Source organism: Eumetopias jubatus, unplaced genomic scaffold (assembly GCF_037043125.1).
Source record: "Eumetopias jubatus isolate StellerSeaLion01/CBP00866 unplaced genomic scaffold, mEumJub1_p1.0 scaffold_9, whole genome shotgun sequence".
In the NCBI taxonomy this organism is placed as follows: Eukaryota; Metazoa; Chordata; class Mammalia; order Carnivora; family Otariidae; genus Eumetopias; species Eumetopias jubatus.
The window spans coordinates 25337425-25355908 of NW_028274815.1; the positions used below are offsets into that span (position 1 = coordinate 25337425).

Below are 18484 nucleotides of genomic sequence, written 5' to 3' on the forward strand. Positions count from 1 at the left end.
TTCTTTGGTTGAGCTACACACAGCCTGATTCTTTATCCTCTCAGTAGAAAGGAGGTTACAGTCCTGTCAGATTACCCCTGCATCCCAGTAGTGGTACCCTTTGCACAAGTGAGGAACTGGGCATACAGAAGACCTATAGTTGAGAATTCATCTTTTTGAAGTTTTGAGTATTCCATTTTTTTTTTTTTGAGGGGGGTAGAGGGCGAGAGGCGGGAGTGGGGGGAGGAGAGAGAATCTTAAGTAGGCTCCACACCCAGCCCAGAGCCCGACACAGAGGACTCGATCTCACAACCCTGCGATCAGGACCTGAGCTGAAACCAAGAGTCAGATGCTTAACCAATTAAGCCACCCAAGTGCCCCAGGTATTCCCCATATTGATCCATTTTCTTCACCACCACCACCACCGCCACCTTGCTTTATACTTTACCTTACAGGACTTAAAGTACAAAGACAAGAAAGAACAAATTATGACTATTTCTACTGAAAAGCACAAGACCATAAAATATATTCCTTGGTGTAATATTTAATTTGGGAGAACACAGTATGAGCAGTCTGTGGTGGAGTGAAGAAGTGGGGAAACAGCTTTCAGAACAGGCACAGGCATAGCCCTGTGCTCAGAAATCTCTCCCCACATGCCTTCCATCAGCCAGGGGTCTTGTGGTTTAATAAGCCCCTACTGTGGCGTGCAGACAGCTGTGGTTGGATCACTCCTGGTTGATCAGGGAAGTCTTGTTTTACTGAGATCCCTAAACCTTAGACTGAAGTCAAGCTCACTGAATGGGAATTCAGATTCCTAAGGGATTAAAAACAAGGTAATCTAGTTCTTGGCTCATCTAAGGAGAAGGTGTGACACAGGAGGTGTAGCGCAAGGCTAAGGTACTTTCCCAGACACCTCTGACAGACCAGTGTGACTCCAGACGCAGAGCCCAGGGCCAGGGAAAGTACAGAACTCATCTGCAACCAGAGACCTTCACCTTCTACTCTAAGATTTGTCTTGCTCTTGAAGACAGCAACTTGCCCTACACCCCATTAATAATACCCCATCCTTAGCCAAACTTTTCTCTCAGAGAAGTATGAAATTGCAGAGAAGACTCTGTTCTATGCAAAATCACCTACACAATGAAGACTTAGGGAGAGTAGTAACATTAGCCTTTGCTTTATGGGCATCTTTTTTTCCCCCAAGTTGAGCTGTATTGTTATCATAAATGTTTAAAGATTTACAAGATTGTAACTTAGGTACTCCACTGTAGTTTCGCTAGCTGCCACAGAGTGGGGGGTAGGGCCTGGCCTGTGATTGGGTGGATCAGTCAATTGAACTTATTCCAGGAGTACATCACAGAATTTCACATAAGATCCAATTGTTTCTACTTTGAATAAAACCATAGCAAAACTCTTCATCAAAACATGTATATGATGTGCTTAAAAGATGAAAATAGTGCAATATTCAAAGAAACTTAAATAAAATCTTGAAGATTTCATTTGCTTAATATTGATTTCATTACTGAGTACAGTAGACTGCCTTTATAAACTGCTGACCGACACACCTTCTCTTACTTCTGTTAGCTCTCCAAGGGAGGTCTTATTCCCAGATTGAAGATGAGGAGCCTGAGGGCCCAGGGAGGTTAAATAACTTCCCTAAGGTCACATGGTTAATAAGTCACTGTGCCTAGGTATAAAACCAGGTCTGTAGCTCCTGTTTTTAAAATGCAGTTCTTAGGGGCACCTGGGTGGCTCAGTCATTAAGCATCTGCCTTTGGCTCAGGTCATGATCCCAGGGTCCTGGGATCGAGCCCTGCATCGGGCGCCCTGCACGGCTGGAGGCCTGCTTCTCCCTCTCCCACTCCCCCTGCTTCTGTTCCCTCTCTCGCTGTGTCTCTGTCAAATAAATAAATAAAATCTTAAAAAGAAAATAAAATGCAGTTCTTAGAAGGTAGAGTAGGGTAATGGAAAGGCTTTGAGTCAAACACAACTGATTGCTGATTAAATGTGATCTTCAGCAAGTGACTGAACTTCTCTGTGCCTCAGTCTCTACAGCTATAAAAGAGGGATAATATCACAAGGGTTGTTAAAGATCATGATATTTTAAAGTGACTGTATCCTGATAAGCTCCACAAGGGCAGAGATCTTCGTTTTTGTTCACCAGTGTAACCCCAAAGCCTACAGCTGTGTCTGGTATAGTGAGTATGTGCTCAAAAGAGAAGTTGTTGAATTAAAAATGCCTGGCACTTAAAAGGCACTCAATAAATAGTAACATCCACGTGCATTATCAGTCCTCTTCAACCCTAATATCAGAGCGTGGAGACTAATAATGTGTGGTCTTTGGTCTAATTTGAAGACCAGCAAATTAATAGAGTGTGCATGTGCTGACACTGGATTTTTTAATCTGTTACTGTCCTGTGGTTTTGGAACATCTAAAATTTGTTGAGTTCAGCAATGACAAATTTTATTTTGTTATTGCTCGTTTTTCCCATTGCATTTTGAATGGTTTCTCTCATCATTTTAGCACATATTTTTCTTTTGAAGAGTAATGAACAGCATGAATTTTTCAAAGAATAGTCAAAATAAGTTCATGTCATCAATAACACAATTTACAGATGCACAAGTGTAAGTGGCAGTCATGCTTAATAGGTCCTGGAATGAATTTGGAACTAGGATTCTTGTTCCTTTACTTCATAGCAGATTGTTTTGTTCCTTGCTATTTTTGCTTTGTAATTTCTGCACTAAAATCCTTGTGCTTGAGGAGGCGTGGCACGTGAGGACAGCTGCTAGGTTGGCCTGCCTATAAATCTAGCACCTGTGCCCTTTGTCGCTCTTACACAATAATGACATAATATTTGCAGTTCTGGTGAAAGTAGACTTGATAATGATATTTGATAATTTTCATTGAACACAAAATTTTATCAAGCACTATACTATATATCAAGCACAGTACATTCACACATGCATACTCTAGTTTGTGTGTATATAGTAGGCAAATCTATGCAGTTTTGTCATGTGTCGATTCACATCACTTTTAATCTCTTCTGTATTATGATTCTGTTTCCTTTGCTATCTGTAAGCTTAAATATGTGTGCTCTTTTCCCCCCTTAATCACATTCATAGAGTTTAGTATTTTATTGATCTCAAATAACTAGCTTTTGTACTTATTTATTTTCACTATTTCTTAGTTTTGTTTCATTAACTATTGCTTTTTATCTGTAATAATTTTTTTCTCTATATTTCCCTTTGGATTCTCCCTGTGGCACACCCCCCTGCACCGGCCCCCTGCCATTTCCAAGATCAGTAATTTCTTTTTCGTTTTCACTTCTCCTCTTTAATAAGGAAGCATTTATTATCGAGTATAGCCTTCACTCTATCCCATTGATTCCATTTTTCATTCTTTTAAAAGTAGTTCATAATTTTCTTATTGATTTCACCTTTCAAGGGTTATCTAAAAGTGTTCTCCTAAAGGGGGACACTTATTTTTATACACACACATTTTTGGGATTTTGATGTGAGAATGTAGATTATATCTCAACTTTTACAAAATGTGTCTAAATCTTGTCACCAATAATCAAATATTTATTAGTGTTCCATGGATACTACCCTCCTCAAATATTTTTGAAAGACATAGATCTATATAATCTTATTAAATCACATTTATCAATAGTTATTCAATTATTTTATGTAATTGATTTTTATTACTGATGACCTATTATGAAAGGCACAGAAGCCTACACTATAATTTTAAATTCTCTTTGCATTTCTATTTTTCCTCTTAATAATATCTATGACTTTGGTTCATAGAGATGTTTGACCAGTATTTTCTTTAACAAAGAAGAAGTTTGATCTTATCCGTAGATGCTGAAAAGATGTTTGATAAACTTTAAGCCTGGCTAATTCCTAATAGAAATTAACTAATAAAACAGACTACTGTTTTAACCAAAACTCAACAACAAGGATCCCCTACTCAAGACCTAAACCCACTGTCCTTTTTATTAAAAGTAAATGCTAGTGAAAGCACCAAGACTACCTTGAAGAGAACATTGAACATAAAATTTTTGTTGCTGATGTAAAATCTAAAAAGTCAAAAAGAAACAACCAGATAAGAAAGTGTGTTAAGATGGCTACATATAAATATTCAGTAAACAGATTTTTCTCTACTGAAGCAGTGATTGCCTAAAAGCAGAAGAATACATACTCCATTCACAATGGCAAAAATTCTTAAATTATTTAGGAATAAATTTTAAAAGGAAGTCACAGAAGCTGTGTGAAGAAAACTGAAATCTTATTGAAAGACCTAAAATAAGATTTGAGCAAATGGAAAAGCATACTTTTTTCTTAGAGGAAAAGACAATATAAAAGCGTCCATTCTTTCAAAGTTATAATGTAAATATAATGCAAATGCAATTTCAGGATAAGTTGGGGGGGGTGGTTATTTTAGAATTGAATTAAATGGTAAGTTTATCTTGCAAAAATAGTTGCCAGCAGGAATCAAGTATAGTATGAAAAAGAAAAGAGGCAGATTTGCTTTACCAGATATAAATCACTAAGGACATCAGTTTGATCTTGGAGCAGAAATCAACACAGATAAGTGGGACAGACAGGAGAAGGGAAATTAGAGGTTTCCATATTTGAGAATTTAATGTATGATCAAGTTGATGTTTCAAAACTGTGGCGAAAAGAGGAGTCATTTAATAAAGGATGCTAGAAAAACTGACATCCACCGAAAGAAAATAAAATTATAAAATTAAATGGAAAAGCGTTTTTCATCTTGCAGAAAAATAAAAACTATACATACAATCTAGAGGCGGGGGAGATAAAAATAGGCATCCAAAAGCTATAATGGAAAAAGAAATGAACCTTGTACAGACACAGACACACATGCAAGTATTGGAAAAGATGCCATATATAAAGGCAATAGTCATGGATTTGTAAACATATTTGCAACAAAAAAATATAGAGGATTAATAATTCATGATAAAGGAGCTTTGCAAATTGACTAAAAAGAGAAACAGCACATAGGGACTGGATAGAATAAGGCTGCTTTCATAAAGCAGCAAATCCAACAAAATCAATTCACTGTGGCCAGGGAAACACTAGTGACCAGCTGATAAAAAAAATCACTGGGGGAGATGTATACCATATGGTAGAGTTTTTACAAACCATAAGGTAAAAAACTGAATTTTCAAACCAGGCGAGGCAATCTACCAGTATATACTTCGAGTGGACTTGTTAATCAAAGACCTACAAATTAAGACAAAAATGGTATACTTTGGCAACTTCGTAAAAATTATAACACCAAGCATTAGTAAGTGTGAAAGGAAAGCCCTTCCACACTTTTTTTTTTTTTTTTTTAAGATTTTATTTATTTGACAGAGAGAGACAGCGAGAGAGAGAACACAAGCAGGGGGAGTGGGAGAGGGAGAAGCAGGCTTCCCGCTGAGCAGGGAGCCCGATGCCGATGCCGGCTTGATCCCAGGACCCTGGGATCATGACCTGAGCCGAAGGCAGACGCTTAACGACTGAGCCACCCAGGCGCCCCTGTCATACATTTCTTGTGTTTAAATTGAACATTCCAGGGGGCAGTTTTCTTTATGTAGCAAAAAGTCTGTTATGGTGTTCATATCTTTGGATCCAGCAATTCAATTTATTGGAATTTATCCTAGAAAAATCACTATGATTAGTTACAAATAGATCAAATGTTGTTTATATGGAAACAACTTAATCTCAAAACAAAGGAATTTTTAAGAGTTCTATATAGGCAAATATTATGCATCCATAAAGTGACATTTTAGAAAATCTTTAATGGCATGTATGGAAAGATGCGTGAAAAAACAAGTTATCAAAGAGTACGTATAATGTGGTCTAATTTGTTAAAAGTTTATAGATCTCCTTTTCTAGACATGTTTTATATGCATATGTGTGTGTGTATATATATGTGAATCTGGCCTCAACAAGTATATACTATTCTGATCCTGCCTTTGATGATCTATTAATACACCAATATTGTAAATTGTGGGAAATGTCAACATGTTTTCATTCTATCTAGAAAATTATTTTCAAGACTCAGAGAATTGATGCCCATCAGGAGAGATTTTCAGAACTGAAAAGATTCATGAAATTATACAAAACACCAAAAGTTCAACAGATTTAAGATAGGAATGTGAAAATGTATGTCCCTGAAATTACCTGTAAGAACCAAATTCAGGTTGGATAAGCAAGACTGTTCACAAATATGCCATTTTTAGTTTCACCTTTCCAGCTGAAAGTTGATTTTTAAGTGCAGGATGGATGGTTCTTTCTTAGAAAAAGAGGAGGTACTAATTTTGACTTTTAAAAAAATAAAAGCAAGATGGGGCAGGAGGCCAACAGTCTGAGAGCACAGATCATCACCTTCTAATTCTGAATGCCATCAAAGGATTAATATCTACATTTAGCTGAAAATGCCTGAGGATGAGTTGGTAGGGGTGGAGAGAAATGTGTATCAGGTGATGAATTAGAGCCTACCCCTAGAGCCAAGGCCAGTCTCCTCAACGTTATGCTTCTGTGCTATGGGAGAGGCGTGAGTGCAGTCAGAGAATGAACCACAAGGTGTGCCACAGCAGACGGAGTCTCCCCCAGAGGAAGAGCAAGTCCAGAGACAGAGGAAGGAAGGTCAAACCTCAACTCCCTACAGGCGCTATAGGTGATCACCCACCTGGAGGAATAAGAACAAGAATCAGAGCACATACCATATGCCAGGCACTTCTCCGAGCATTTTACAGCCCTTCTCCTAGTTGATCTTTACAAAACCCTAGGAGGGTAGGTAGTGTTATTATCTGCATTTATAAATGAGGCTTATGGTGAACATGCTAAGGTCAGAGAGCTGATGCGGGGCAGGACCAGCAGTGGTCTGCCTCTACTTTGTTTCTTATACGGAGGGACAAATGAATAATGTTCTCAGTAGGAAGCAGTTTTTTCCCCTAAGAAAATGGTTCTGAGTCCTAATACCAGCTGATTTTAAGTGGTTCATGCATACCCTTTTATTTTGGAGCTGAAAGGTGTCTTACTCATTGGTTTTTGGTCTATCTAAATCTGTCCATTCCGAATCATTCTTCAAAGTGTACTGACGAGTGCCAATTTGTCATGCTTATTATTAGCCATGTACTAGTATAGGTCAGTGTTAAAGTGACACAGTGAGTGATTGTTGAGTTACTAAATCCAACTTTTATCACTTCGGGGTAATTTTTTTTTTAATCTGAGAAACAGTGCACAAATCCGGCCGCCTCAGCATTTCCTTTTAACACAAATGCATCTTAGATGACAAGCTACTTTATTTAAAACCCTCCAATATATGTAGATTTATGGATTTAGATCTGGCTAACAGAAAATAGGCTTATGTGTATTTTTAATTTTTTTAAAGTATTAAAGTTGAAATCAAAATAAATTATATTTGTGTATTTGCATATGTCTTACTGTAGAATGGGGAAAGAAAATAGAGTTGATAATTGAAATTTAAGACCACTTTGGGTGAAATAGAAAAAGTTTGTGTTTCTGTTTTTCTGCCACTGAACTATATAATTGGATGTGTGTTCTTTAGCAGCTTTGGGCAAACCAGGATTTCTTCATGCAGTTCTTTCATTTGAAACATACAAATGTGTAAAGAATTGGTTCTCTCCCACTCCCAGTGAGCTTTTCATATTGACTAGGCCTCTTGTAATAATCATGGGCTCAACTTGTGCTTGAAGACACTCCCTTCTGCATATTATATTTGTAAATTCCAGTCGTATCTTTTAAGCCTCTGTTGGTTACTTAAACCTGACAGAAGTATTAAAAATTCCCTTCGTCTCAGTCTTAGACTAAAAATTAAGATGTGACATAATAAGTTTCTGTCCTCTTCTTCCAGGGGGAAAAAAAGAAACATTTATGGGCCCACATGAGTGTGGTTGTTCTAACATAGTGGAATACCCAACTTTTGCATCAACATGGATGGGACTGGAAGAGATTATGCTAAGTGAAATAAGTCCAGCAGAGAAAGTCAATTATCATGATTTCGCTTATTTGTGGAACATAAGGAAGAGCACGGAGGACATTAAGAGAAGGGGGGGGAAATTGGAGGGGAAGAGGAACTGTGAGAGACTGGACTCCGAGAAATAAACTGAGGGTTTTAGAGGGGAGGGGGTTGGGGGATGGGTTAGCCCAGTGATGGGTATTAAGGAGGGCATGTATTGCATGGAGCACTACGTCAAAAACTAATGATGTACTGTATGGTGACTAGCATAATAAACAAATAAATAACATACTGGTAGCTTAACATAATAAAGTTTGAAACTTTCCAGAAGACACAGAATTGGGAACAGATCATTTTCTAAGCACCATACAGGCAGATGACAGGTGGCTAGATAGCATCTAGATTTGTAATCTCAACTATCTAAAAAGCAATGAGATCTTTTAAAAATGGCTTTTACTGATGGCAGCCATCTTACTTTGCATGTTTAAGAGGATGTTGTTTTCATACCAAAAGATTTCAAGACTACAACTCCTGTGTCCTTGAAGGAACTTCTCTTATTCTTATTCTAATTCTGTTGCACTATTTTAGCCCTCTTACAAGCTGGTAAGTGAAAATAAAGGCACATTTCAACTTCTGAATATCCATTTCATTACCGTCACTTGGGAATGAAGCAAGCCCTGCTCACCCTTTCCTGTTACCTTCTAAGAGCAAACTAACTTTCTGGTAGGAACGGCTCCTCTAGGCTAGAGGCCATGAAGCCAGGAAGTCTTGAGAGGGTGATGTGAAAAGTCAGCTCCTCTCTTAGCAATAAAGAGTTCTGTGTGGCCTTGGGTTGTCTGGAGACAAACAATATAAAGTTTACAAGTTTCAAGATACCTCAGGGCATAAAAGCCTTTGTCCCTTTCCTCCTCTCTTGCTCTGGTTTGAATGCATTTCTGAGTCCCTCTAATGCTTAAGGATCCAGTACAGCTCAGGGCAGTGAGAAACAAGGTGTAAGCTGTGTCTCCTTCCCCCTCCCCTGTTCGTTCTTTCACACTTCATTGCCTTTAGTTTCTCACATTACAGTATTGCTCTTGTTTGTAATATAAATAGTATTTTAGTTGAGTTCTGTCATTCCAAAGTTGTAAATTCCAAAAAAAACAAAAAGGCAATCTATTGGAAATTTTTTGGAATACTGCCTTTTTGTAAGGTGACACCCCACTACCCAAGATTGTTGTATATCTTTCAGAACAAGAATCTATAGCATACAAATTAAAAAAAAAAAAAAATCCCATGCAGTAGGTAGGTCTCATTAACCCAATATAGAAGTTGTAGTCATGCTAACGTTAAGAACTTTCTTTTTGCCCAGCACTATGCAAAGAGCTTTACGTACGTTAGTTCACTGCTTTATGACAACCTCATGTAGAAGGCATTATAATTCCCTCCCGTATTTTTAGGTGAGAGGATATCAGACTGTAAAAGTATTGGTCAAGCAAGCATTTCTGGAGACTTTTAAGTGCAGGGCATTGTGCTAGCTACTAAGGATCTAAAGCAGAAACATGATCCTTTCCCTTTCAGGTACTTATGATGCCCTGGGAGACTGGGTTTCCGTGAGCTTACAGTAATAGAGGACAGGATGGCAGATGAGTACCCAAACACACACACACACAACATGTGTCCTGAGCATGTCAGGGGGCAAGACCGCTATGCGCTGGATACTCAAAGAAAGCTGTTCTTAGAATGCAGTCTCCTCGAGATTGGACTTAGACTTTGAAGAGAGTGGAGAGAAAAGATTTCAGGGAAACAGCCTGTATATTTAAAGCAAAGGGAATATTCTTGGCAATTTTGTGAAATAGCAATTTGAATAGTTGTCTCATGTAGAAGGCATGAGGTCCCTCATTGGCGTCATCGGGGCTCAGGCTTATAACACTCTGGACAGTAGTATAGAGATGGTATGTGAATGCAGTTAACATTGTTCCCATCCCTCCCCCCTCCGCAAATACCATGCTCACATCGGTGGGCTAATATGAGCTAAAGTTAGAGGGACAGATTAGAACCCAACATGCTAGTATTTTGATTCAGTAAGCAATGTTAGCAGCTAACATTTATTGAGTACTTACTATATATCAGACCCTATTTCATGTGTTTTTATACATACTATTTCATTGAATGTTCACAACAACTCTGTGAGGTAGTTTATAAGTACAGGAACCAAGCAAGTGACAGAGACAAGTCAGTCAGTAAGAGGCAGAAGCTAGGATTTGAACGTGGGCAGTCTGCTTCCACAGCCCTCCATGCTCCACACAGCAATGTTTCTAGAATTTTTCACTTAAAGAAATGTTCCTAAGTGGTACTGACACAGTCTCAAAACTTGCCATTTCTATCGTGAACAGACACGTGTTTATACATACCGCTCTCCCCTATGGGTTGTCCAGAAGAAAGTGGAAAGCAAAAGCAGTTTGGTTTCTTACTAGAACAGCCCTAACCTTTTTGATAGCAGTTTGTGAACATTAAGAACCACCTGTGGAAGAAGGCCGGCTCCCATGAGCAGCTGCTGAGGAGGAGCTGTGTGAAGGTGCTGTGACTGAGGAGGATGGTGGGAGCTGCCTGGGGAAGGGGTTGATTCCAGGCTGTGGACCAGCAAGTCTGAGGAGACCCGCAGCCCTTTCCGAGAAGGGTCCAGGCAGAAGGTGAAGCAGAAATGTTGACTGCAGGGGAGTTTTGAAAGTAAATGAAACGAGCACTCAGTTCTGAATAAGAGGCTAAGCGGCATGACAAGTGACAGGAAGTGACATTTCCTCCACTGTGAGACAAAGTGGACTCCCTGCTCGAGTCCGAGAGGTCCAGCCTCACCTTTCCTCGAGGGCTTCGGATCCACCTCCACTACAGCCATCCCACATGGACCTTTTGTCTACCTCCACTCTCATGTAAACAAGGCTCAGCATCCCAACCAGACTGTCCCTCCAATTCTGAATCTAAGCCTTGTTGACATAGGTACTTTCATTTTTCAGACTACAGTCCTCATCAAGAGCTGATTATATTTATAAGACAGTTATGAAAACAAATTGAAACCTGGACTGAAGTAAATCACAGAGTAAAGGAGACAAGCAGTGGACATTTGCAGAAGACTTAAAATCATTAAAAAAGGAGCACAACCAACCTAACCAAAGAGGCAAAGGATCTGTACTCTGAAAACTGTAGAACACTTATGAAAGAAATTGAGGAAGACACAAAGAAATGGAAAAAACATTCCATGTTCATGGATTGGAAGAACAAATATCGTGAAAATATCTATGCTACCCAGCACAATCTACACATTCAATGCAATCTCTTTAAAAATCCATCAACGTTTTTCCACAGAGCTAGAACAAACAATCCTAAATTTGTATGGAACCAGAAGAGATCCCAAATAGCCAAAGGAATGTTGAAAAAGAAAACCAAAGCTGGTGGCATCACAATTCCGGACTTCAAGCTCTATTATAAAGCTGTAATCATCAAGACAATATGGTACTGGCACAAACACACACACACACAGATCAATGGAATGAAATAGAGAAGCCAAAAATGGATCCTCAGCTCTACGGTCAACGAATCTTCGACAAAGCAGGAAAGAATATCCAGTGGAAAAAAGACAGTCTCTTCAACCGATGGTGTTGGGAAAATTGGACAGCCACATGCAGAAGAATGAAACTGGACTTTCTTACACCATACACAAAAATAAACTCAGAATGGATGAAAGACCTAAATGTGAGACAGGAATCCATCAAAATCCTAGGGGAAAACACAGGCAACAACCCCTGTGACCTCAGCCACAGCAACTTCTTGGTAGATACGTCTCCAAAGGTAAGGGAAACAAAAGCAAAAATGAACTATTGGGACTTCATCAAGATAAAAAGCTTTTGCACAGCAAAGGAAACAGTCGACAAAACTAAAAGACAACCAACAGAATGGCAGAAGATATTTGCAAATGTCTTATCAGATAAAGGGTTAGTATCCAAAAATCTATTAAAAAAATATCAAACTCAACACCCAAGAACAAAAAAATCCAGCAAGAAATAGGCAGAAGACATGAACAGACATTTCTCCAAAGAAGATATACAAATGGCCACCAGACACATGAAAAAAAAAAATGTTCTCTATCACTCAGCATCAGGGAAATACAAATCAAAACCACAGTGAGATAGCACCTCACACCAGTCAGAATGGCTAAAATTAACTCAGGAAGCAACAGATGTTGGCCAGGATGCAGAGAAAGGGGAACCCTTTTATGCCACTGGTGGGAATGCAAACTGGTGCAGCCACTCTGGGAAACAGTATGGAGGTTCCTCAAAAAGTTAAAAATAGAATTATCCTACGACCCAGCAATTGTACTACTAGGTATTTATCCAGAGGATACAAACACAGTGATTCGAAGGGGCACATGCACCCCAATGTTTATAGCAGCAGTGTTCACAAGAGCCAAACTATGGAAAGAGCCCAGATGTCCATTGACAGATGAATGGATAAAGAAGATGTGGTATAGATATACAATGGAATATTACTCGGCCATCAAAAAGAATGAAATCTTGCCATTTGCAACGACGTGGATGGAACTAGAGGTATTATGCTAAGTGAACTAAGTCAGAGAAAGACAAATATCATATGATTTCATTCATATGGAATTAAGAAAGGGAAGGAAAAATAAAATAAAAACAGACTCTTAACTCTAGGAAACAAACTGAGGGTTGCTGGAGGGGAGGTGGGTGATGGGCATTAAGGAGGGCACTTGGTGGAATGAGCACTGGGTGTTATATGCAACTAATGAATCTTTAAGTTCTACCTCAGAAACTAATTGTACACTATATGTTAAATTGAATTTAAATTAAAATTTATTTCTATCTCAAACCTGACTTAATGTGCTTATCAGTCCTAGAATGGCAAGTTACTGTTTCTATGAATGAAGATAATTTCTTTCTAAAGGTCTTTGCGCTAATTAGCAAGCAAATAAACTAAAAATAACTGGAAAATATTGACTCAAATGCCTAGGAACACCAGTATGTATAGCCCTTGCTTGTTCACTGTGGCTCACTCTGTCCTGATTTTTTTCCTGGTTTTGGTTCTGCCTTGTCGTTTGAATCAGCCTTATTGCCCCCATTGATCCTTAGTCCATATTTTTATCTTTTCCAAAACCTAGGTAAGAACCTCGACGCTGTCCACGACATCACGGTGGCGTACCCGCACAATATTCCTCAGACAGAGAAGCACCTCCTCCTCGGGGACTTCCCCAAGGAGATCCACTTCCACGTGCACCGGTACCCAGTAGACACCCTCCCTGAGTCCAGGGAGGACCTCCAGCTCTGGTGCCACAGGCGCTGGGAGGAAAAGGAAGAGAGGCTGCGCTCCTTCTACCAAGGGGAGAAGAATTTTCAGTTTACGGGAGAGACTGTAATTCCACCTTGCAAGTCTGAGCTCAGGGTCCTTGTGCTCAAATTGCTCTCCATACTTTACTGGACCCTGTTCAGCCCTGCAATGTGCCTACTCCTATATCTGTACAGTCCTGTTCGGTGGTATTTTATAATCACCATGGTTATCTTTGTGCTGTTAGAGAGAATATTTGGTGGACTGGAGATCGTTGAACTTGCATGTTACCGGTTTTTGCACAAACAGTCACACTTAAATATACGGAAAAATGAGTGAGATCATAAGGTTCACAGTGTAACAACCAAGGGGATGTTTTGGAAATGTGTCAAGCCTTTGTAAACAGAGATGCATTTTTGCATGACCATGTCAAATATTTCTACTACCATCATTATTTGTTAAAGATATTTTGCACTTAGTTTTGTGGGAAAATATTGCTACACACGATTTTTTTTTTTTTTTAATCTCTGAATGTAATTTCAATACGCATAGCAGGGAGCGATCGCTGTAAAATAACTCGGGCCAGAGTATTCCTAAGCAACCACCAGGCTGTTAGCAGACAAGGGACACACAAGATTTTCCTAGAGGCCCAATCCTATTTCCTAACAAACTCCCCAGACAAGAGGCAGATCCGGGGCTTGGGAGCAGGGGCTCAGATCAAGTGCTGGCACTTGACTGTGGAGGTGAGAGCCCTTCCTCCCGGTTCCCTCCCCAGGCTCATTTCTCTGCCAATCAAACCACTGCATCCTGCATTAAGGCCAGGAAACAGAAATCCCTGTCCTTCAACCAACCACCCATTTTGATAGGAAGCCCTTCCTTATTCATAAAACCTTGGCACTCAGCCTTGCACTCACCGAGACATCAGAAGACCACCTGTGCCCTTTCTTCCCATGGGTAGTAAGACCTGGACATTTCTCAGGGAGCAACCACAGGCTCTCCACTTGGAAACCTTAGTTTGGATTTGTACAGATAGGAACGCAGAGAGTTTAGTTCACTTCTACTTACTCTTGCATGCTCCCAGCTGGTTTCCTTACCGCTCGTTGGCAGGGGTAGCTTTTTCCGCGTGACATCATGTCACTTACCTTTCTAAAGGAATGCGTGGAAGGTCCTGTTACTGCAGTCAGAAATTCTTGAAGTGGTGTCCTTTGAAATAGTTCTTTAAAACCTGCCCCAAAAGGAAGGTTATTGTATTTTCTGTAGGTGCATGGGTATCTAACATCTGTGTTAAAGCAACACTGGCAGCACTCAGCCCTCGCAGCCTCACAGATTTGATAACAGGAAAATGAACGCCTTTTTAATGATAATGAGGGCTCTCGCTCTCTCTTTTTAGTTCCAGCCTTCCTGTTTCAGTACTAAAATTTAAATCCACCTTTGACCAATTGTTTGCCTAAATATTCCCGGCATTTGGAGTCCATGGAAAATCCAGCAAACCAACAGCACCAGTCTCCTTCTGAGGTGGAAGAAATGCGTGGTCATGGTTTCCACCCTGCTGGAGCTGTGCACTAATGTTTCTGTCCTATGATGGGGACGCTGGTCAGAGCGGCAGGAAACACGAAGCAGTTAAAAGTCTTGAGCTGTTCGCAGACCTGTCTGCTTTATTCCTGCCTTCAAATGGCCTCAAAAGCTATTGCTATATGTACCCTTTTGGCATGAATGCCTTCTCCTTAATTACAACCCATTTTTGCTCAACGGTGACTTTTACCCAACAGTTGAAACGTGCATTGCCAGGAGAGGTAAGCACACTGTGAGCCGAACTTACAGAGAAGGTCCAGGTTGCGCGCAAAACACCGTTGACACGTCACTAATGAGCGCGCGCGCGCGGGCAGGCAGGCACCGGCCTGTATTTAACCGCTCCCCCCAGGCCGTTTCCACGCCTGCCAGGAGCTATTCAGTAGTTATTACGCACATCTGCTCCGGACCCAGTGGGCTAATCCCGTGGCTTTTAAGGTGTTTTTCTTTTTTAACCTTTTTTTTTTTTCCTGAATAAAAGAGGTTTCTAATTGAGGTCTCTCTCAGACCGCCTTTTGGTTATATCTGGAAACACACAGAGTTTTACAGTCAGCCCTGCATTTGTCCTGGGCAATGGAGAAAAGCCGCATCTTCTACCCCCACACGTGTTTATACTGGAGCCCACCTGGCCGCTTCTCGACTCCTTGTTCGAGGTAACCTCCATAGGATGGCGTGAAACCTGTACAAGAGGAAAGCTCTTTTCTTTCCTTTTTAAAAAAATGTTTTCTTTGGATCATAAAAGACATGTTTAAGATAAAATGCAAACTTTGTTTTACTACCCAAAATTCATATGTACCCAAACTTGGGAATACAGACATCGTACCTGCTTTCAGAATCAAAAGTGATAACTTCAAAGAGAAAAAAGTTGCTTCTTTTTGTTTTTTTTTCTGGTTTTGTTTTTTGGGGTCTTGTGTTTTTGCAGTAAGGCTTCTTTTAAAGTCGTAATTCTTTATGTTCCTACATATTTGCCTTTTTCTTTTAAAAAATTTTAAAGAAATATTCAGCGAATGATTTGGAACTTAGAGCTTTGTAAAATTGGTAAAAAAAAATGCTAAGTAGAAATTAACTTTCATGTCGTGATCTGCTTCAGGAATGAGACCTCCACCCCCTCCCACCTCATCTCTCTGCACTCAGAGCAGCTGCGTGTGCTGCTGAGTCTAGCCCACGCTTCCCACTGGATGCTCTTTCAGTCCTTTGAAGATCAGCTCAGTGGGCTGCAAAACGTTTACAGTACCATCTCTCCAACTGTTCAGTCTTTACCATTCAGAAACGTTGTAAACAAGCAAATGTGGTTTGTATGGGATGTGAACCATTATGCTTAAAATAGGAAACTATGGGGAAGGGCGCTGATGTGGTCACAGGTTCTTCCACCAGAAAGCTCTGATGAGAGGCCCAAATCAGTAGACGAACGTGGTAAAGGACCAGAGGAAAATGTTAAGCAGAGCCCATAATTTCAAACTCCTATTAAAATCCTTCCTTGTTTGTAACACTACTAACACACAGATTAGGGAGAAATACCAGCTTCCACTCACATCACTTTGACATTAGTCACTTCCCAGCACCACGTCAGGAGCTGGACGTTGGAGGCCAAGACTGAATTCTGCAGAAAGGGTGACGTGCCCATTGCACCTGGCCTGCAGGCTCTGGGCCCAACCGTGATGCCCCTGTGCACTTTTATAATAGAGACTCAAATGGAGGGAGCCTGTTGGTATTAAATTGTTTACATTTCTTTGTATAAATAACGTGCTTTCAGTGCCTTAGTTATGGGTCCCTTTCTTTTTCTTGTTCCAAGAATTCTACAATGTGTTTCTTAGGTAAAAGTCTTTTTGCTATTGACTGGGAGGAAAATGGTTTGTAAACACTGGTCACTGTGGTAAACACTACTTTGTGGGGACATCTGGAGAGGAGAGCTTGATGCTGAGGTAGCCTTTGCCTTAGAGCTATTATTTATGCTGTAGGAAACAAACACGGTCTTGTCACACGATGAGCTTCAGATTGGAGATGGCCCAAAAGTTGTCTTGTACCAACCTTAAGCTTTTATTTCAGAAGAGAATCTCGGTTTTGGTAATTTATTTTTTAAAAGATTATGTACAAAACAAATTTTAAAAATAACTCACAGAATGGCCTTAGTTTTCAATGTCCACTAGTATGTTTAAGAGTCGTGTTATCTGTAATTTACATCCCAGAATAAAGTGGTATGAATCAGATCGAGTTTGCCCATGTATCCTGTTTCTGGTTTTGCCCAAATGACTGTGTGCTCCTGTGTTTTCCCATATTGTTACAGCCTTACTGTATGTAGTATTAAGGAGGAGCTCATCAGTTAGGACTCTTTCACAGATGTTTAAAAAAAACAAATGCACATACAAAAAGGGAATATACCGCTTCCATAATTGAAAAAGTCTAGGGGCCACAGTTGAATTCAGGCCTCAGTGAATGTCATGAGAACTTGGTTTTCTTCCATTTCTGTCAATTCAGCCCTGAGGGCAATTTGGTCATTTCACACTTGTGGGGTTGTAATGGCAAATACCAGCACCACCAGATTTAAGAGGTAAATGGAACTCTATGCGTCCCCCATCACTGTTAGGGAGTATGTAACTGTGAAAGCAAATCTTCTAGCAAAGCTTGACAGATGCATGAAAATGTGCTTAGCAAATACATACACACGCACGCACATGAAAATCATGGAACTGAAGGGTAGCAGAATATGCCACCCCAAAATATGACTAGTTAAGCACGTGCCACCCAAAATAGACCACGTTGGTGTATTGGTTTTGAGCTGTAGGCACTTGAAAAGCAGCAATTGGAGGGAAAGGCTTTCTCTGAACTGCCTGAAGACCAGTTCTCCAAAAAGACTCAATGGCCATATTATGCTAAACTAAATAAGTCATTCAGGACAATTATCATATGACCTCATTGATATGTGGAGTTTAAGAAACAAAGCAGGTGATCATCAGGGAAGAGAGGAAAAAAACAAGATGAAACCAGAGAGGGAGACAAACCATAAGAGACTCTTAATCACAGGAAACAAACTGAGGGTTGCTGGAGGGAATGGGGTAACTGGGTGATGGGCATTAAGGAGGGCATGTGATATAATGAGCACTGGGTATTATATAAGACTGATGAATCAGTCACAGGCCTGTACCTCTGAAACCAATAATATATGTTAATTAATTGAATTTAAATAAAAAAATGTTTTAAAAAAAAAAGACTCAATGACCATAAATTCCTTCCCTGGGAGTTTCATCAACCAGTGAGGATAGATTCCTGTCCCAGGAGAGAAGATAAAAATCAACACCACACCCAGATAAATGTCACAAAGCATCATACTTCCCATCTATTTTTCTAAAGGCCAGTTCATCTTTCCTCAAAGTCATTTACTCTCCCCTAAGAGGCCTCCCTCCCCTCTCCCTTCCCAAGGAAGGTGTTTTCTAATCCTGAATTCTAAACCACCTCTGGGAGTTACTCATTTTTCCTTGGCTATCTCTATGTATACCTGAGGAATACATGTTAATAAATTTCTGATTGTCTTCCTTTTGTTAATCTTTTATTACCAGGGTCTCAGCTACAAGAACGCAGAGGGGTAGAGGGGAAATTATTTCTCCTCCCCTGCAGAATCTATCTTTGTAT

General features: G+C 40.0%; 1 protein-coding gene across 3 annotated transcripts in view; it reads left to right on the plus strand.

Annotated features, from left to right (window-relative positions):
* The window catches only part of LCLAT1 (lysocardiolipin acyltransferase 1), a 185776-nt gene extending 167770 nt beyond the window's left edge, over positions 1–18006 (plus strand). For all 3 annotated transcript variants that reach the window (XM_028099439.2, XM_028099438.2, XM_088026383.1), the window contains exon 6: positions 13125–18006. In XM_028099439.2, the coding sequence (XP_027955240.1) occupies positions 13125–13627 (503 nt within the window). In that variant the 3' untranslated portion in view covers positions 13628–18006. The remainder of the gene's footprint in view (positions 1–13124) is intronic.
* Positions 18007–18484: the final 478 nt, after the last annotated feature.